Raw genomic sequence first — 20,064 nt, 5'->3', positions numbered from 1 at the left:
AGGCATAAGTAGCCCAAAGTGGCCACGTGGCAGTAATCTCTGCAATCCCTCCAGGAATACGGTATTGCTTTTGATTTACTATTTTGCTTGGTAGGGGCAGTTCTAGTGGCTTCCACTTGGCCTTTCCCACCATAATAGCCCTCACTGCACGAGTTAGAGAACCAACGTGGGGATTCTGCCAGTTGCTCAGTATGTCTATGCCAATTATACATTCCGGAACTGGGGAAATAACTACAGGATGGGTCCGGGGGCCCACTGGACCCACTGTGAGACAGACCTGAGCTAAAACTCCATTGATCACCTGGCCTCCATAAGCCCCCACTCTGACTGGTGGTCCAGAGTGACGTTTTGGGTCCCCTGGAATTAATGTCACTTCTGAACCAGTGTCCAATAATCCTAGAAATATCTGATCATTTCCTTTTCCCCAATGCACAGGTACCCTGGTAAAAGGCCGTCGGTCTCCTTGGGGAAGACTTAGAGGAATGTTAACAGTATAAATTTGTGGCAGTGTAACAGGTTTCTCCCCCATAGGGACCTGGCCTCCCCTTCATTCAAGGGGCTCAGGGTCTGTAAACTGTTTCAAGTCTGGAAATTGGTTAAGGGGCCGTGACTCTGTGTTTTTGTAATTCAGGTTAGACTTCTGTTCCCTTGACCTAGAACTCTTTTGTTTATACAGCTCCAACAAGAATTTTGTAGACTGCCCTTCTATTGTATTTCTAGGCACCCCATGATTTACTAGCCAATGCCACAAATCTCTGCGTGTCATATAATTTTGATGCCTCCTTTGAGTTTGTTGTCTATTATAATACCCGCGTCTACCCTGTCTTTGGTGATTAAGTGCTGCCACCTGGCTTCTGCCAACTCGGGATCCTGTCATCCCCATTGTGTTTAAGGATTCCAGCTCAGTGACAGCAGTTCCTACAGTAATATCTGACCTACAGAGAAGTGCAACCACAGAGCTCTTGAGGGATGATGGTGCTAGTCTCACAAACTTATTTCTCACTGTTCTGGTAAAAGGTGCATCTTCTGGACATTCCTGGGGTGTAAGAGCAGGCTTTGCATGATAAATCCACTCTAACATCCCAATCTCTCTAAGCCTCTGGATCCCCTCATCTACATTATACCAGGGCAGTTCTGGCATTTCAACCTCAGGTAATGTTGGCCACCTTTTGATCCATGTTTCAACCAACCACCCAAACAAGCTGTTAACACCTTTTCTAACTGCTCTAGCTATAACATTGAATGCAGAATCTCTGCTTAGTGGGCCCACATCAATAAATTCAGCCTGATCCAGCCTTATATTCCTCCCACCATTATCCCACACTCTTAAAATCCATTGCCACACATATTCCCCTGATTTCTGTCTATATAAATTGGAAAATTCACACAGTTCTTTTGGAGTATAACGTACCTCCTCATGTGTGATACTTTGTACCTCACCTTTAGGGGCCTGTTGGGACTTTAATCTAGTTATAGGTCTAGAAGAAATGAGGGGTGGTGGGGGTGGGTCATGAAAAGAATTAGAAATATCTTCCAAGCCATTTGCTTCAGGGCTTTCATTTGCAGTTTCATCTGGTGAAACAGGATTAATAACTCTAGGGCTAATCCCTTCAGGAGGAGGTTGGGTGGCCAATTCCTCAAGGCAGGCTGGAGGTGGGGCGGCTATGTCCTCAGGGCAGACTATTACAGGGTTATCTAAAGAAGGCTCAGCATGGTCTAGGGTTTCAACCTCACCCCCAACATCATTATCAATCCATATGTCACCATCCCATTTTTCAGGGTCCCACTCCTTTCCAATCAATGCCCTCACTTTAACGGCAGACACCATGCAAGACTGAGATTTCAGTTTACGTTGTAAAGTTGCTACTCTAACAATAAGATTCTGAGTCTGATTTTCAGAGATCTCAAGTCTACGGCTACAGGAAATAAAATTTTCCTTCAGGATACTCATAGAAACCTCTACATCTTTCAGACGGCACTTAAGCTTCTTGTTTGAAGCCTTAAGCCCATCCCTTTCACCCTTTAATGTAGACAGTGTATCTAACAACAACCAACCAACATCTCTATAACTCTTATTCCTACAAAACTCTGTAAAGGTGTAAAAAACATTATCCCCCAGAGTCTGGCTTCGTACAAGCGAAGCATTAGGAGAATCGAATGATGATATTTTGACTATCTCCTTTGCCAACTCAGTCCATGGATTGGGAGTGCCATTCTGATTACGGGAATCAGAGTCCTTAGTGTCTCTGAGCCCAGTCAGAGTAGAAAACCATTCATAAAAACCCATTTTTAAGATTCTATTCCTTAAGAACCACTCCCGGTACCAAAATGTATTAGTTAGGGTTCTCTAGAGAAACAGAATCAACAGGGAACACTTGCAAATATAAAATTTATGAAAGTGTCTCACGTGACCGTAGGAATGCAGAGTCCAAAATCCACAGGGCAGTCTGCGAAGCCGACGACTCCAATGGATGGCCTGGATGAACTCCACAAGAGAGGCTCACCAGCCAAAGCAGGAATGCAACCTGTCTCCTCTGAGTCCTCCTTAAAAGGCTTCCCATGATTGGATTTAGTATCACTAATTGCAGAAGACACTCCCCTTTGGCTGATTACAAATGGAACCAGCTGTGGATGTAGCTGACGTGATCATGACCTAATCCTATGAAATGTCCTCATTGCAACAGACAGGCCAGTGCTTGCCCAATCAGATGAACAGGTACCATAACTTGACCAAGTTGACACCTGTCCCTAACCATGACATTCGGTATCAGGACATTGTTTCTGTTCTCTCTCTCTTGCCTTGGTCATTTGCTTCTCTCACGTGCTGTACTTGGTAATTTTCCATTGATTGCCGTACACTGAGTGTAAAATATTGTAGATACTTTGGATAATGGCGTCATCTCCCAGAGTGGGTTTGTCCTTTCCTTGGCAAGGCAGTGTGGGGTGTCAATCGCCTTCACAAAATAAAAGCCTGAGCTTAATGGAGTCTGCATTCAGACTCAGTCTACCTTTTGCCTTCCTTGTTCTTAGCAATCCTTCGGGGCTTTCAGAGGGAGCCATGGTTTTTACCCCACCCTTCCATTTTGGTTCTACTCATCAGATATCTTCAGTTTAGATTTTTAGTCTTTTGCTCTCCAAGCTTCCGGATTCAGTAAATTTTGAGGGAAAACTAGTTGGGTATTTGGGGCTTTCAAGTCTCTGGCCATTTTCTGTCCCCATATGGCCACCAGCAGCTCTGCTGGTTTCTCCCTCACCGGGAAAAGGGGGCTGGAGGTTAGTGGCATTTCTAACCCATATTGTCCCCTGTATAGAATTTTTAGTCCTTGTTTCCATCGCTCTAGGATGACTTTGTTATATATATTTTTAATCCCACTTGTCTCAAGCTCATCAAAAGCATTAATTTGATGCAAATGATTTTTTAATTGCCTTTTATTTTTTTGTATCCTGTATGGTGGGGTCACATTTCATTATTTTTCCGTGTGAGTATCCCGTTATTGCAGCATCATTTGTTGAATTTTTGTTCATTTGTTGTTTGTTTGCTTTTGTCGTCTGTTTTGGGGAAAGTACATGGACCAGGAATCAAACCAGGTCTCTCATGTGGCAGTTGAGCATTCTACCACTGAACTACACTTGCACCCACCCTAATTGTTTTGTTTTGTTTTCTTGTAAGGGCAGGTGCCGGGAATCGAACCCAGGTCTCTGGCATGGCAGGCAAGAATTCTGCCCCTGAGCCACCACGGCACCACCTGCTCTAATTGCCTTTTTTTTTTTTTTTTTTTTTTTTTTTTTTTTTTTTATTAACGGAAAGAAAAAAAAGAAATTAACACAACATTTAGAAATCATACCATTCTACATATGCACTCAGTAATTCTTAACATCATCACATAGATGCATGATCAAACACTCCATGTGCAGTGATTCCAGGGATCAGTAATACTGTCTAGGGACTGACAATAAAATAGGAAACAAAATACATTTATTGGATTGTTTCTGACTTTTGAATTGGAACTCTGACACCTGAAATAAGTATTCCCCATAATCTAAAGCTCTGTAAAATCTAATTTTACAGAGCTGTTTGTTTCAGTCATCACCCACTTTTTCTGTGATACCATATTTAAAGCATTAAATAACTGGAATTTATGCTTCCATTGGAAATTAACCAATTAATATACCGTTTTCATGTAAGCAAAGTTATGTCATTTATGACAGTTACTTCAAAGTGAAATTGTAGCTAACTATCTTTCATTCAAATCTGGCAATTCATGCATTAGTAATTAAAGAAGAATAATTTTATCACATAACAATTCCATACGTTACACAATATGTTATTCAAAAGGACCTAATGTTTTTCACCATAAATGTTGATCATTTCACAGTTAGCTTTGGTATAGTGGCTTTGTTACAATTAATGAAAAAGAATATTGCAATATTACTGTTAACTATAGTCCTCAGTTTGCATTAATTATGTTTTTCTCATATACCACCCCATTATTAACACCTTATAATTATGACATACATTAGTTCTAGTTCATGCAAAAACTTTCTTATGTATGTCCAATTAACCACCATCATCATCTACTCTAGGCTTTACTAAGTTACACAGTCCTAGTTTTTATCCTCTAGCTCTCCTTCTGGTGACATACACGACCCTAATCTTCCTCTTTCAGCCACACTCACACTCAGCATTGTCAACTACACTTACAGTATTGTGTTACCATCACACGTATCCATTTCCAAACCTTTACAATCAATCACATTAAAAATTCTGTACTCCTTAAGCATCGATTGCTCAATCTCTGCTTTCTTTCTATCTCCTGATCATTTATGCTCTCAAATTTAATTCTCAGGGTTTGCTCATTATAGTTAGTTCATAGTAGTGAGACTGTATGATAATTGTCCTTTTGTTTCTGGCTTGTTTCACTCAAAATAAACGCCTCAGAGTTCATTCACATCATAGCATGCTTCGCAACTTCATTCCTTTCTATAGCTGTACAATATTCCATTGTATGTATGTGCACAGTTCACCCTTCCACTCACCGGTCAGTGGACCCTTAGGCTGCCTCCATCCATTGGCAATTGTGAATAATGCTGCCATAAACACCAATGTGCAAATGTCTATTTGTGTCCCTGATTTCAGTTCTTCCAAGTGTATGTCTTACAGCTTTTAAAATATATAGCTTGATGTCTTTTATCAATTTTAGAGGTTTTTTGTTTTGTTTTGTTTTGTTTTGTTTGTTGGCATGGGTAGGCACTGGAAATCAAACCCAGGTCTCTGGCATGGCAGGCAAGAACTCTGCCACTGCACCACCATTGCCCACCTGAGAATTTTTAACTTTAGAGCCACTGACTTTCTCCTCTCTTCTGGGGTTCTAACTACACATATTTTAAACCACTCCCAGTATCCCATATTCCTCTTATTCTGTATTCTCGTTTTCCATCCATTTTCTCTATGTGTGCACTTGTGGATTTTTTTTCCTGATCTGTGCTCCAGCTCCCTAAATTTTCCTTTCTGTTTTGTTTAATATGCTATTAAGCCCTTCCATTGAGTTCATTGTGTCAGCTATTATAGTTTATCAGATCCAAAATTTCTGTTGGGTTCTTGTATATAGAGTTTATTCTTCGGTGAAATTTTTCAATTTTGTCTCTCGATTCCTTGAGCATATAAGTGTATATCTGGACCTGATGATCTTAGGCTAAAGTTCTGTGGATTTACCTATACTGCCTGCTCGTTCTCTGAGTTAATTTTTACATTGCCTTTTGTCTGCATATGCCTGGTAGCTTTAAGTTGAGAACTGAACATTGTAATGAAAACTTGTAGAAATAGTTTGAGGCTTAGAATGATGCTATTTTGCTCCTAAGAGAAGTTGCATTTCCTTCTGGCCCAGGTCTCACAATCCAGAATCACCTCAATCAACTTTCAAAACTTGAGATGATTTTGGGTGCACGGGTGGTTCCATGGTAGAATGCTCGCCTTCCATGTGGGATACCTGGGTAAGATTCCTGGACCATGCACCCCCCCACCAAAAAAAAAAAAAAAAAAACTTGAGATAATTTGAAGAGTTAGGGCTGCTCTACTTCTTAACCATGTATCTGTTCAGCCATTCAGGGTCCCAATTTGAAGCAAGGGAGATTACAGAGCCCCCTTCTCTGGCAGGTCTGGACTCCGGTTTTATCCCTCCAACCCTGTAAGCCTGTCAAAAGTGCTTTTCAGCTTCCCCAGTCTCTCAGCTGCTTCTTTTGGAGTCGATACAGGCACCCCTAGGGAACATCAACCCCAATTCCTGGGCCCATCTCTGAGTTTTTTCCTTCTGAATCTTGACCTCATTATTTTTCACTACCTTGCTAAGGTCTCTCATGCCTTCAGGCTAGGGTTGACAGGTTTAGCAAAAAATAAATTACAAGACACCTAATTAAATTTGGATTTCAGATAAACCAATAGTTTTTATTATAAATGTAAATTTATATTAAAAAACATATTCTCATTCATCTGAAATTCAAATGTACCTGAATGTCCTGTCTTTTGTCTGGTAGCCCTACTTCAGACAGATTAATGTGTACATTTTCTAGCTTTTCTGGTTGTTCTCTCAATTACTAGTACACCATTCTATAAGTGGAAGTTTGCTTTTGCTATGTAATCCATAAACTTCAGCTATTAAAAAATTATCGGGAGACATCACCAAAAAATTAAAAATGTTTGTTTAAATCCTAGTTCTGTTCCAAATAACATGTGTGACCTTGAATAAATGCCTTTAATTTCGGCTTCATTTTCCTCAGATGTAAAATAAGAACGATGGACAACGTTTACCGAGGGCTTGTTGTATCTAATCATTTCTTTTTTGAAGAAAAAAGAGGTACTAATAAGTACTCTTACGTCGTGGGATTCTTGTGAGGTTTAATTGGAAAATAGTATGAATGGTCTAGTATATATATTAAGTACAAATTGATTATTAATACCAACTTAAGTGATAACTTTTTAAACTTAATTGACTTTGCCAGCAATTTCTCAGAAGAAGGTCACCACGTTTCATGATTCCTATGACACACTGTGGTTGATTGATCGATGGCTCCCTGCTTTGACCTGAAAGGCTGTCTCGCACTGAGACAGTGTTGAATCGGGGTGTGTAGTCCTAACATGGAGACAATAGTGAGAAACCTTGAAGAATGTGGATGTAGAATGTGGAATCCTGTCTGCCAAAAGCTTGAAAAGGCAATCATGTAGATGTGCAAAATCACTATAGGGAAGGAATGACTCCTGAAAGAAATTGAGGTAAAGTATCTAAGGGTAGACCATGTGCATGAGAGCAGAGATTGATCAGCATTGGAAACAATGGAAGCCTTAACAATGTAACTCAATGGATAAAAAAAAATGCAAATGATTAACATTACACAAAAAGTGTTTAGTCTCACTAATAATCAAATAAATGAAATAAAAATGATAATGAGGTCCTATTTTAAGCTTATTTTTTCATGAATAATGCTCAATACTTGCAAGGGTTCTATGAGACTATAGTTAAATTCTTTGAGTGCAAAGTGCTTTGTGGAGAGCGCTTTGGCAAAAAAGAAAATTGTGATGCAAAAATTTCATATGTGGAGAAGTTGTCATCAATTGGTACAGAAGTTTGGAAAATATGCCAGCCATCCTTGTGTTTCGATAACTTCTCAAAGTCTTGTTTCAAATTACCAAGATACTAATCATAATGAATTGTTAATTAACAGGAAATTAACTAATTGAATTAATTACTTTTTAATAGGAAATTGCAGAAGAGACAGACTGGTGATAGGCATCAAACCACTTAAAATCTTAGAACTAAGGGTTTAAAAGCAATAACTGCTAGTGGGAATAGGATGACTGGTGAGAAGTTAAGTTGGAATTACCCTGGGTACAAAAATGCTAAGGCCTAAATCCTTTGTTCTTGACATATTTTTAAGAAAAAGTCAGCCCTGTCCAGGAGATCGATCATAGGCAGACCACGTTTGTCAGACACAGACTGGCTGGGCTCCCGGGGGGAATCAGGTTGCGGTCCCTGGAGGTGTCCCCCGCTAGTCATGGGTGTCCCTTCTTGGGTTATACCCTATTCTCAGTTCCTCTTTATCGTTGTCTTTCAGCGGAAACAAAGATCTGCTTCAAATACTACCACGGAGTGAGTGGAGCGCTACGAGCTACGACCCCCAGTGTCACAGTCAAAAACTCAGCAGCTCCTGTAAGTCTTGCTTCCTCCTCTCTGGTCAGACTTCACAGTACTGTTTCTTTGCTTTCTCATTTTGTTCTTATGTTTGAAAGTGTGTGTATGCATACTATATATATATATATGGATGGATGGAGATAGATCAATAGATAATAGATAAATAGATAGACAGACAGACAGACACACAACTCAACACAGTGAAGTTAGATATGACATCTGAAGGCAGCCTAATTAGGACATACCACTCGTTGATTAGAAAAATATCAAGTTTCAGTGGTATCTCTGATGGAAATGTGCTCACTAAAAGTGAATAATACATCTTTCTGTGGAACACACTTTTTAAATTTCTTAGTTGTTGTTTTTTGTTGTAGTGGGGGGGGGGGCATGGTCCGGGAATAGAACCTGGGACTTCTACATAGAAGGTGAGCATTCTATCACTGAACCACCCATGCACCCCAATTCCTTAATTTTAAAAACTGGTATTTTCTTACGTTTTACTTTCTTTTGAGACTTATAAATAAATTTCTGAAAGGAAGTGTCTAGTCTTAGACTGATTTAATTCATAGAGTTAGAATGGTAGACTTAGAAAAGACTAGAATTCCTACTCTTTATTTTTCTTTAAGAATTAGGGAAGCTGCTCAGAGAGCTCAAGTAACTTACTTGAGCTCACACAGTTGCCTAGCTATAGATTTAGGATTTAAATCAAGTCTTTTGTTCTCAACCTGGTTGCTTTGCTTGGTACTGTGCAAATAGATGCCATATTTTCCAAAATTACAATCTAGTTTTCATATTTGTGTTACGTCTTACCTTAGTTCTGAATACATCTACTTAAGCTAGCCAAAATTAAATTAGAAATGGTATTACTTTTCAAATAAATTTAAAATCATTGACTAGGGAAGCTGAACAAACATCAGTGAGGACTTCATCATGCTAGTAAGTAAAAAAAAAGAAAAAGAGAGAGAGGTAAATATTTAAAATGAAATATGGATGATTCAGAGGGTCCTTCTGGGTCTAAAAAGATAACATTTTGCATTTCACAAATCAATTCTTCAGTATCCTAAGGATTGTGAATTTAGTCCTTGGGGATAAGCAGTAAGATAAATAGGCTGCACGGAGAGAAGCCCGTTGGCATCTGTCCTGAAATCAGGAGGACAGAATGCTGGACCAAAGAGGACAGCTCTTACCATGACAAACACACAGCAAGCAGCTGGGAGAAGGGAGGGAGGGGGCAGCACACCTTTGACGGGCTTTACCATATATTTAGATTTGCTAATACTACCAGAATGCAATATACCAAAAATGAAATGGCTTTTAAGAAGGGAATTTATGAAGTTGCAAGTTTATAGTTCTAAGGCTGTAAAGATGTCCACAATAAGGCATCCGGAGAAATAGATTGATTCAAGAAAGGCCAATGGGTCCAGAACTCCTCTGTCAGCTGGGAAGGCACATGGCTGAAATCTGCTGGTCCTTTGGCTTTTGATTTCTAACAGCTTCCCCGGGGGTATTTTTTTTCTGTATCTCCAAACATCTGAGTCTTATATTGGCTCTGTCACTTCTGTTCTCCAAGCATCTGAGCTTCCTCCAAAATGTTTCCCCCCTTCTTTTTTTTTTGGCTCCAGGAATCGAACCCAGGTCTCTGGTAAGGCAGGAACTCTGCCACTGAAGCCCCATTACCTGTGTTTTCCCTTTTAAAGGACTCCAATAACTAATCAAGGCCCACCTTGAGTGGGTGGAGTCCCATCTCCATCTAATCAAAAGGTCACACCCACAATCGGGTGTGTCACATCTCCATGGAAGTAATCCAAAGTTTCTGCTCCACAATGTTGAATAAGGATTAACAGAAACATGATCATCCCCACATGATTGGATCAGGAAAAAGACATGGCTTTTCTGGGGTACCTAACAACTTCAAACCAGCATACCATATTTCCCTGCACTAGCCTTGCATATCGCAACAAGGTATTCGCCCCTTTACCGAGTGGGATGAGAGTTCTAAGTGTGGGAAGCTGGGGAAGCCCATTTGTGTTGGCAGTCTCAAAAGAGGTCACCTGCAAAGCCAAATGGATCACGTATGTTTAGGGCAATTCTTCAGGCTGGAGGGACAGCTAAATCAAGGCACCAAAGCTGGAATTGGGGCTGAAACAAACTGGAGGCAGGATGGATAAAGCAGGAAGGCAGAGAAGGAATGAGGCCTGGCGGTGGAGTCGAGGCTATTCAGGAAAGGCCTTACAAACACAGGTTTGGCTGGCTTTTGCATTGCATGGCCAGGCATAGATAGGACAGTTGCTTACCAGACACACTGATCCCTCAAGTGGGACGGGCATCAGACCACAAGGCTTTGCCCATTTATAGAAGACCACCTATTGGCTCAAGGCTGGAATAGGAGAGAAGCCCTGTGGCTTCTTCTTTTCAGGAGTGATATTGTGAGTGAGTTTGGCCAGCCCTGGAATTCAGACAGACCCTTATCTTTAGTGGGCACTCTCAATTTAGAGAAATCTCCCTGAAGCATTTGACCTCTATGAACTCATTAGGGACACTAAATGTTTTCCTTCTTCTCAGACCAATGCAAACAATGGTATATAACATCACAGGGCTGAGCAATGGAAGCCACAAAGAAAGCAAGAAGCCAACCACCCGGAAAACCTCCTGGAAATGCACTGCAAACAGGCACTCAAAGCAGGGTAAATTATTAGCAAAAATGCTTTCTGGGGGCTGCCATTCCCAGAAACAAGGCCTTACATCTTAGAAGAGGAAACATTGCTACAAGATGCTTCAATTATATTATTTGACATAAAGGTTCAAGAGATTGCACTGATTCTGTCTCAGCCTTGACTTCATCTTTTTCATTCTGATTGCTACATTGTTCTGACTTAAAACTTAGACATCTTGAAATATTTTGACATGCTGCTATTGCCCCGGTTATCAACTCCATAATGATTTTCTCACATAAGTCACCAGATGCGTGTTTGACATTTTAATATACATTCTGCTGCCAACTTTTGCTTCTCTTTTTAATCACTGCACATGGCAGAGCCTGATCAGAAAGCTCACGTGATGGCAGGGGCAGAGAGAATGACCCTCAGCCCCCATCCACTGCCTTGGAGATAAGCTCCTGGATTCCCCTGCTGGAAGGGGGCATGTGTTTTCCTGCAAGGCAGTATTTTAATTTGCAATTGGATTTTATAGCAGTTAAACTAGTTTAACACAGTAAACTACCAGTTAAACACAGGGGTCTGTGTGATCAGTGGTACATATTGTTCTATGGCATGGTGCACTTTTCAAAGTAGTTTCGCTTGCATTGCCCTATTGATTCACATAGAACATCTGTGAGGCAGGTGGTGTCTTAGTTTTCTCAGGCTGCTGTGACATGTACCACTCAATGGTTTGGTCTGAACAATAAAAATTCATTGTCACACTTTCGGAGGCCAGAAGTCCAAAATTAAAGTCTTCAGCAGGTCATTCTTTCTCCCAGAGGCTATAACGTTGTGGTGCTGCCTTGCTGCAATCCTTGGAGCTCCTTCGCATGCATTTCTACCTTTACCACATGGCGCTCTCTCCCTTATTGTTCCTGTCCCTCTCATTTCCACTGATATTCTGGCTTCTACTTCCATCTCCAATTTCCTCTGCTTATAAGGACTGCAGTCACATGGATTAAGGCCCACCCTCATTCAATGGGGCCTCACTGAAATAGGATCTTCAGAGGTCCTATTTACAAATGGATTCACACCCACAGGAACATGGATTAAGACTTGAACATATCTTTATGGGGAACATGATTCAATCCGCAGCAGATGGGAAGTATCATGTTGTCTAGGTGACTATTTGGCTCTATGGTGATGGAACTGTAACCAAACCCAGCTTGTATATTTTTTGAAACTCAATTATTGGCATAATATAGCAATCTTCTGGATTAAATGAGCCTTTGCAGTCTGGGAACTTAAGCACACTATTAGGTCTAGGAACTTAAAGCACACTTCTTCTAAAGGGAATTGCTTTCAAGTTTTCCAAAATTAATTTGTCAATAAATTTTGGGTTTCCATTTGTAAATTGAGAACTGCCAGTGCTGCCATAATCTCAGATGAGGGGTTGGCTGTCTCTGGCTATTAAATTGTGTTCCAGCCAATGCTAAGAGTTCATTTGTGATCATACTCCAAAATTGTATTTCTTTGAAAAGGAAGAGTCAAATGATCCTTTAGTGTAATCGGTACCTTAACACTCTGATCATAGTAGATTCTCAATATGCATTATTCTTTTTTTCATTTCCCTCTTATCTTTTATCTTTGCTCCACTGACAACTATTGAGGTCCCTATTATAAAGTGACTTTGTCATCTCCTCTTATCCTTTTGAGCTCTCATGAATTTATTATTATTTTTTTATTAATTAAAAAAAAACTAACACAACATTTAGAAATCATTCCATTCTACATATGCAATCAGTAATTCTTAATATCATCACATAGATGCATATTCATCATTTCTTAGTACATTTGCATCGAGTTAGAAAAAGACATAGAAAGACAGCAGCAAAAGAAATAAAATGATAATATAGAGAAAAAAATAAAAATGAAAAATACAAAAAATATATATAAACAAACAAAAAAACTATAGCTCAGATGCAGCTTCATTCAGTATTTTAACATAATTACATTACAATTAGGTAGTATTGTGCTGTCCATTTTTGAGTTTTTGTATCTAGTCCTGTTGCACAGTCTGTATCACTTCAGCTCCAATTACCCATTATCTTACCCTGTTTCTAACTCCTACTGGACTCTGTTACCAATGACATATTCCAAGTTTATTCTCGAATGTCGGTTCACATCAGTGGAACCATACAGTATTTGTCCTTTAGTTTTTGGCTAGTCTCACTCAGCATAATGTTCTCTAGGTCCATCGATGTTATTACATGCTTCATAAATTTATTCTGTCTTAAAGCTGCATAATATTCCATCATATGTATATGCCACAGTTTGTTTAGCCACTCATCTGTTGATGGACATTTTGGCTGTTTCCATCTCTTTGCAATTGTAAATAATGCTGCTATAAACATTGGTGTGCAAATGTCCGTTTGTGTCTTTGCCCTTAAGTCCTTTGAGTAGATACCTAGCAATGGTATTGCTGGGTCATATGGCAATTCTATATTCAGTTTTTTGAGGAACCGCCAAACTGCCTTCCACAGTGCTTGCACCATTTGACATTCCCACCAACAGTGGATAAGTGTGCCTCTTTCTCCGCATCCTTTCCAGCACTTGTCATTTTTTGTTTTGTTGATAATGGCCATTCTGGTGGGTGTGACAGGATATCTCATTGTGGTTTTGATTTGCATTTCTCTAATGGCCAGGGACATTGAGCATCTCTTTATGTGCCTTTTGGCCATTTGCATTTCCTCTTCTGAGAGGTGTCTGTTCAAGTGTTTTTCCCATTTTGTAATTGGGTTGGCTATCTTTTTGTTGTTGAGTTGAACAATCTCTTTATAAATTCTGGATACTAGACCTTTATCTGATATGTCATTTCCAAATATTGTCTCCAATTGTGTAGGCTGTCTTTCTACTTTCTTGATGAAGTTCTTTGATGCACAAAAGTGTTTAATTTTGAGGAGCCCCCATTTATTTCTTTCTTTCTTCAGTGCTCTTGCTTTAGGTTTAAGGTCCATGAAACCGCCTCCAGTTGTAAGTTTCATAAGATATCTCCCTACATTTTCCTCTAACTGTTTTATGGTCTTAGACCTAATGTTTAGATCTTTGATTCATTTTGAGTTAACTTTTGTATAGGGTGTGAGATACGGGTCTTCTTTCATTCTTTTGCATATGGATATCCAGTTCTCTAGGCACCATTTATTGAAGAGACTGTTCTGTCCCAGGTGAGTTGGCTTGACTGCCTTATCAAAGATCAAATGTCCATAGATGAGAGGGTCTATATCTGAGCACTCTATTCGATTCCATTGGTCAATATATCTGTCTTTATGCCAATACCATGCTGTTTTGACCACTGTGGCTTCATAATATGCCTTAAAGTCCGGTAGCGTGAGACCTCCAGCTTCGTTTTTTTCCCGCAAGATACTTTTAGCATTCGGGGCACCCTGCCCTTCCTGATAAATTTGCTTATTGGTTTTTCTGTTTCCGAAAATAAGTTGTTGGGATTTTGATTGGTATTGCATTGAATCTGTAAAACAATTTAGGTAGAATTGACATCTTAACTATATTTATTCTTCCAATCAATGAACACGGTATGCCCTTCCATCTATTTAGGTCTTCTGTGATTTCTTTTAACAGTTTTTTGTAGTTTTCTTTGTATAGGTCTTTTGTCTCTTTAGTTAAATTTATTCCTAAGTATTTTATTCTTTTAGTTGCAATTGTAAATGGAATTCGTTTCTTGATTTCCCCCTCAGCTTGTTCATTGCTAGTGTATAGAAACGCTACAGATTTTTGAATGTTGATCTTCTAACCTGCTACTTTGCCGTACTCATTTATTAGCTCTAGTAGTTTTGTTGTGGATTTTTCCGGGTTTTCGACGTATAGTATCATATCGTCTGCAAACAGTGATAGTTTTACTTCTTCCTTTCCAATTTTGATGCCTTGTATTTCTTTTTCTTCTCTAATTGGCTAGAACCTCCAACACAATGTTGAATAATAGTGGTGATAGTGGACATCCTTGTCTTGTTCCTGATCTTAGGGGGAAAGTTTTCAATTTTTCCCCATTGAGGATGATATTAGCTGTGGGTTTTTCATATATTCCCTCTATCATTTTAAGGAAGTTCCCTTGTATTCCTATCCTTTGAAGTGTTTTCAACAGAAAAGGATGTTGAATCTTGTCAAATGCCTTCTCTGCTACAATTGAGATGATCATGTGATTTTTCTGCTTTGATTTGTTGATATGGTGTATTACATTAATTGATTTTCTTATGTTGAACCATCCTTGCATACCTGGGATGAATCCTACTTGGTCATGATGTATAATTCTTTTAATGTGTTGTTGGATTCGATTTGCTAGAATTTTGTTGAGAATTTTTGCATCTATATTCATTAGAGAGATTGGTCTGTAGTTTTCTTTTTTTGTAATATCTTTGCCTGGTTTTGGTATGAGGGTGATGTTGGCTTCATAGAATGAATTAGGTAGCTTTCCCTCCACTTCGATTTTTTTGAAGAGTTTGAGCAGGGTTGGTACTAATTCTTTCTGGAATGTTTGGTAGAATTCACATGTGAAGCCATCTGGTCCTGGACTTTTCTTTTTGGGAAGCTTTTGAATGACTGATTCAATTTCTTTACTTGTGATTGGTTTGTTGAGGTCATCTATTTCTTCTTGAGTCAAAGTTGGCTGTTCATGCCTTTCTAGGAACTTGTCCATTTCATCTACATTGTTGTATTTATTAGCATAAAGTTGTTCATAGTATCCTGTTATTACCTCCTTTATTTCTGTGAGGTCAGTGGTTGTATCTCCTCTTCCATTTCTGATCTTATTTATTTGCGTCCTCTCTATTCTTCTTTTTGTCTATCTTGCTAAGGGCCCATCCATCTTACTGATTTTCTCATAGAACCAACTTCTGGCCTTATTGATTTTCTCTATTGTTTTCATGTTCTCAATTTCATTTATTTGTGCTCTAATCTTTGTTATTTCTTTCCTTTTGCTTGCTTTGGGGTTAGTTTGCTGTTCTTTCTCCAGTTATTCCAAGTGGACAGTTAATTCTTGAATTTTTGCCTTTTCTTCTTTTCTGATATAGGCATTTAGGGCAATAATTTTCCCTCTTAGCACTGCCTTTGCTGTGTCCCATAGGTTTTGATATGTTGTGTTTTCATTTTCATTCACCTCGAGATATTTACTAATTTCTCTTATAATTTCTTCCTTGACCCACTCATTGTTTAAGAGTGTTTTGTTGAGCCTCCAAGTATTTGTGAATTTTCTGGCACTCTGCCTATTACTGATTTCCAACTTCATTCCTTTATGATCCAAGAAAGTGTTGTGTATGATTTAAATCTTTTTAAATTTGTTGAGACTTGCTTTGTGACCCAGCATATGGTCTATCTTTGAGAATGATCCATGAGCACTTGAGAAAAAGGTGTATCCTGCTGTTGTGGGATGTAATGTCCTATAAATGTCTGTTAAGTCTAGCTCATTTATAGTAATATTCAGATTCTCTATTTCTTTATTGATCCTCTGTCTAGATGTTCTGTCCATTGATGAGAGTGGCAAATTGACGTCTCCAACTATTATGGTAGATGTGTCTATTTTCCTTTTCAGTGATTGCAGTGTATTCCTCACGTAATATGGGACATTCTGATTCAGTGCATAAATATTTATGATTGTTATGTCTTCTTGTTTAATTGCTCCTTTTATTAGTAGTTAGTATCCTTCTTTGTCTCTTTTATCTGTTTTACATTTGAAGTCTAATTTGTTGGATGTTAGAATAGCTACTCTTGCTCTTTTCTGGGTGTTATTTGCATGAAATATCTTTTCCCAACCTTTCACTTTCAACCTATGTTTATCTTTGGGTCTAAGATGTGTTTCCTGTAGACAGCATATAGAAGGATCCTGTTTTTTAATCCATTCTGCCAGTCTGTGTCTTTTGATTGGGGAATTCAGTCCATTAACATTTAGTGTTATTACTGTTTGGGTAATACTTTCCTCTACCATTTTGCCTTTTGTATTATATATATATATCATATCTGATTTTCCTTCTTTCTACACTCTTCTCCATACCTCTCTCTTCTGTCTTTTCGTATCTGACTCTAGTGTTCCCTTTAGTATTTCTTGCAGAACTGGTCTATTGGTCACAAATTCTCTCAGTGACTTTTTGTCTGAAAATGTTTTAATTTCTCCCTCATTTTTGAAGGACAGTTTTGCTGGATATAGAAGTCTTGGTTGGCAGTTTTTCTCTTTTAGTAATTTAAATATGTCATCCCACTGTCTTCTCGCTTCCATGGCTTCTGCTGAGAAATCTACACATAGTCTTATAGGGCTTCCCTTGTATGTGATAGATTGTTTTTCTCTTGCTGCTTTCAAGATCCTCTCTTTCTCTTTGAACTCTGACATTCTAACTAGTAAGTGTCTTGGAGAGCGCCTTTTTGGGTCTATTCTCTTTGGGGTGCACTGCACTTCTTGGATCTGTAATTTAGGTCTTTCATAAGAGTTGGAAAATTTTCAGTGATAATTTCTTCCATTAGTTTTTCTCCTCCTTTTCCCTTCTCTTCTCCTTCTGGGGCACCCACAACACGTATATTTGTGCACTTCATATTATCATTCAATTCCCTGAGCCCCTGCTCAAATTTTTCCACTCTTTTCCCTATAGTTTCTGTTTCTTTTTGGATTTCAGATGTTTCATCCTCCAGTTCACTAAATCTAGCCTCTGTCTCTTTAAATCTACCACTGTAGGTTTCCATTGTTTTTTTCATCTCTTCTACTGTGTCTTTCATTCCCATAAGTTCTGTGATTTGTTTTTTCAGACTTTCCATTTCTTCTTTTTGTTCATCCCATGTCTTCTTCATGTCCTCCCTCAATTTATTGATTTGGTTTTTGAAGAGGTTTTCCATTTCTGTTCGTATATTCAGAATTAGTTGTCTCAGCTCCTGTATCTCATTTGAGCTATTGGTTTGTTCCTTTGACTGGGCCATATCTTCAATTTTCCTGGTGTGATTTGTTATTTTTTGCTGGCGTCTGGGCATTTAATCAGATTTCCCTAAGTGTGGAACCCAGCAGGTTGAAAGTCTTTCCTGTGAAGTCTCTGGGCTCTCTTTTTCTTATCCTGCCCAGTATGTGGTGCTTGTCTGTCTGCTGGTCCCACCAGCAAAAGATGTTGTGGCTCCTTTAACTTTGGAAAACTCTCACTGCTGGGTGTGTGGTGGAGACAGAGGAAAGGCTGTAGGTTGGTTTTAATGGCTTCAAAATGTGAATTCCTGGGATCTGTATTCCTTGAGAGAGGGATTCCACCTGAGTTGCGTTTCCCCCCTCTCGCGGGGAAGGTTCAGGTGATAGAGAGCCCTGAAAGCAGCCTGTTTCTGTGTTCGAGGCAGTTGCAACCTGTGTAATCCCAGTGCTGAGCCCAGAGGCAACGAAGCCTCCATAGAAACAGCCACAGAAGGCTCTGTTTCACCCCCTTTCCTCTTTTTCAATTAGCCCAATTGGCAACTTCCGCCTTGATCAGTTTCGCCTGAGCTGAGGGCCTATTTTTAGTAGTCAGAAGTTGTTCATTAATGCCACTATTGGTGTTAGGTTGGGCTCATCTCTACTACTGTTGGAGACTCTTTCCTTTCCCTCCGGGAAGTCGCCTGTTTGGGAGGGTTGCCAGCCGCCGCGGCTTGGGGAACCACTGTTCCGAGGCTCCCAGCCGGCCCGGGAAGCCGCATGTGTGGAAGGGGCTGCGGTCGCCGGCCACCGCGGCTTTGGGAACTGCTGTTCTGAGGCTACCAGCCGGCCCGGGAAGCCGCGTGTGGGGGAGGGCGCCCGCCGCCGTGGCTTGGGGAACTGCTGGTCCAAAGCTCCCAGCCGGCCCAGGAAGCCGTTCGTGGGGGAGGGGCGCCCGCCGCTGCGGCTTGGGGAACCACCAATCCGAGGTTCCCAGCCGGCCCGGGAAGCCGTGTGTGTGGAAGGGGCTCTGGTCTCCAGCCACCACAGCTTGGGGAACCGCCGATCCAAAGCTCCCAGCCGGCCCGGGAAGGAGGGAGGGAGGGGCTCCGGCCACCAGCCGCCACGGCCCGGGGAAGCGCACGCCTCTCGGGGACCTCACCGCAGCGGAGTCTCTTAGCCGGTCCAGCCGTTCCAGAATGGAGTACACTGTGTGCTGGTCTCTGTCGTGGCTCCGGGAGCTGTTCTGTACTGTTTCTAGTTCTTTAGTAGTTGTTCTGGAGGAGGAAACTAAGACCCACTTGCCTTACTAAGCTGCCATCTTCTCCGGAAGTGGATCATATTTATTATTTTTAATTGTGAATCAGAAAGTATAATGGGTAGGAATTATAGAGATAAAAGTATCTAAACCTCTGTGTGATCAGGGGCCCCCAAGACCACTCTCAGGTTCAGTGATTCACCGGAAGGGCTTACAGAACTCAGCAAACCATAGTTGCACTTGAGGTTGTAATAAACTGTCATTTACAGAATGCAGATTAAAATCTGCCACAAAATTAGGTGCACAGGGAAGGCCCCAGAAGAGATCTGGTGCAAGCTTCCAGTTGTCTTCTGCCAGTGGAATTGTTTAAATAAGCCAGTGCTTATTTTACTCAGCAATGATGTGTGACAACACACATGAAGTTTTTCCAACCACAGCCTCAATGTCCAGGGTTTTTATTGAAGATTAATCTTGAAGGCATGGGTGACCAGCCAGTGTGGCTGACCATAGCCTCCAGCCTCTCCAGAGGTCAAGCTGATACTCTGTAGCCCAAAGCCCCCACCATAAATCATACTGTTAGCCTAAACTATCTGGCATGGCCCATGGTGTCAGATCAAACACATTCTTAACTGGTCCGATATCCAGGGGGTTAGAGTTTACCTCACAGGAGTAAGCAAGGGTCAAACCTTCCTTTGGGACGAGTAGGGTTTGGACCATCCAGACCAGCTTTGTTAACTTTTAAGTGCACATCTGTCATTGATAAATCATAGCTATTCTATTAGGGAGGACAAATAGATGAACAGTAAATTATAACTCTATGAGATGCCCTGTATTCAAGCGGGAAAATGCACTGTGTTGGCTTGTAAAGAAAGGAGAGACGAGGCGCCTGTAGTGGTGCAGTAGACTTTACACAGAAGGTGGAGCCCAAGCTGAGTCATGCGGAATGAATAGGACTTTGCCAGACCTGGAAGGGCAGTTAGATAAGGCTGGCAGAAAGGACACCATGTGCAAAGTACAAGCACATGAAATGGCAGAGACCTGTTAAGGAAAGGAGACCTAAGTTGTGTT

At 40.3% G+C, this 20,064-nt stretch overlaps 1 protein-coding gene across 2 annotated transcripts in view; it reads left to right on the top strand.

The window, feature by feature from the left end:
- The window catches only part of HECW1 (HECT, C2 and WW domain containing E3 ubiquitin protein ligase 1), a 257,016-nt gene that overhangs the window by 37,203 nt on the left and 199,749 nt on the right, over positions 1–20,064 (top strand). For both annotated transcript variants that reach the window (XM_077119360.1, XM_077119358.1), the window contains exon 3: positions 8,107–8,201. In XM_077119360.1, coding sequence (XP_076975475.1) covers positions 8,107–8,201 — 95 coding nt within the window. The remainder of the gene's footprint in view (positions 1–8,106; positions 8,202–20,064) is intronic.

The sequence above is a fragment of the Tamandua tetradactyla genome, chromosome 1 (genome assembly GCF_023851605.1).
Source record: "Tamandua tetradactyla isolate mTamTet1 chromosome 1, mTamTet1.pri, whole genome shotgun sequence".
Taxonomy (NCBI): domain Eukaryota; kingdom Metazoa; phylum Chordata; class Mammalia; order Pilosa; family Myrmecophagidae; genus Tamandua; species Tamandua tetradactyla.
Note: the sequence above shows the minus strand (reverse complement) of the source record. Positions and strands in the feature narration are given on the sequence as shown.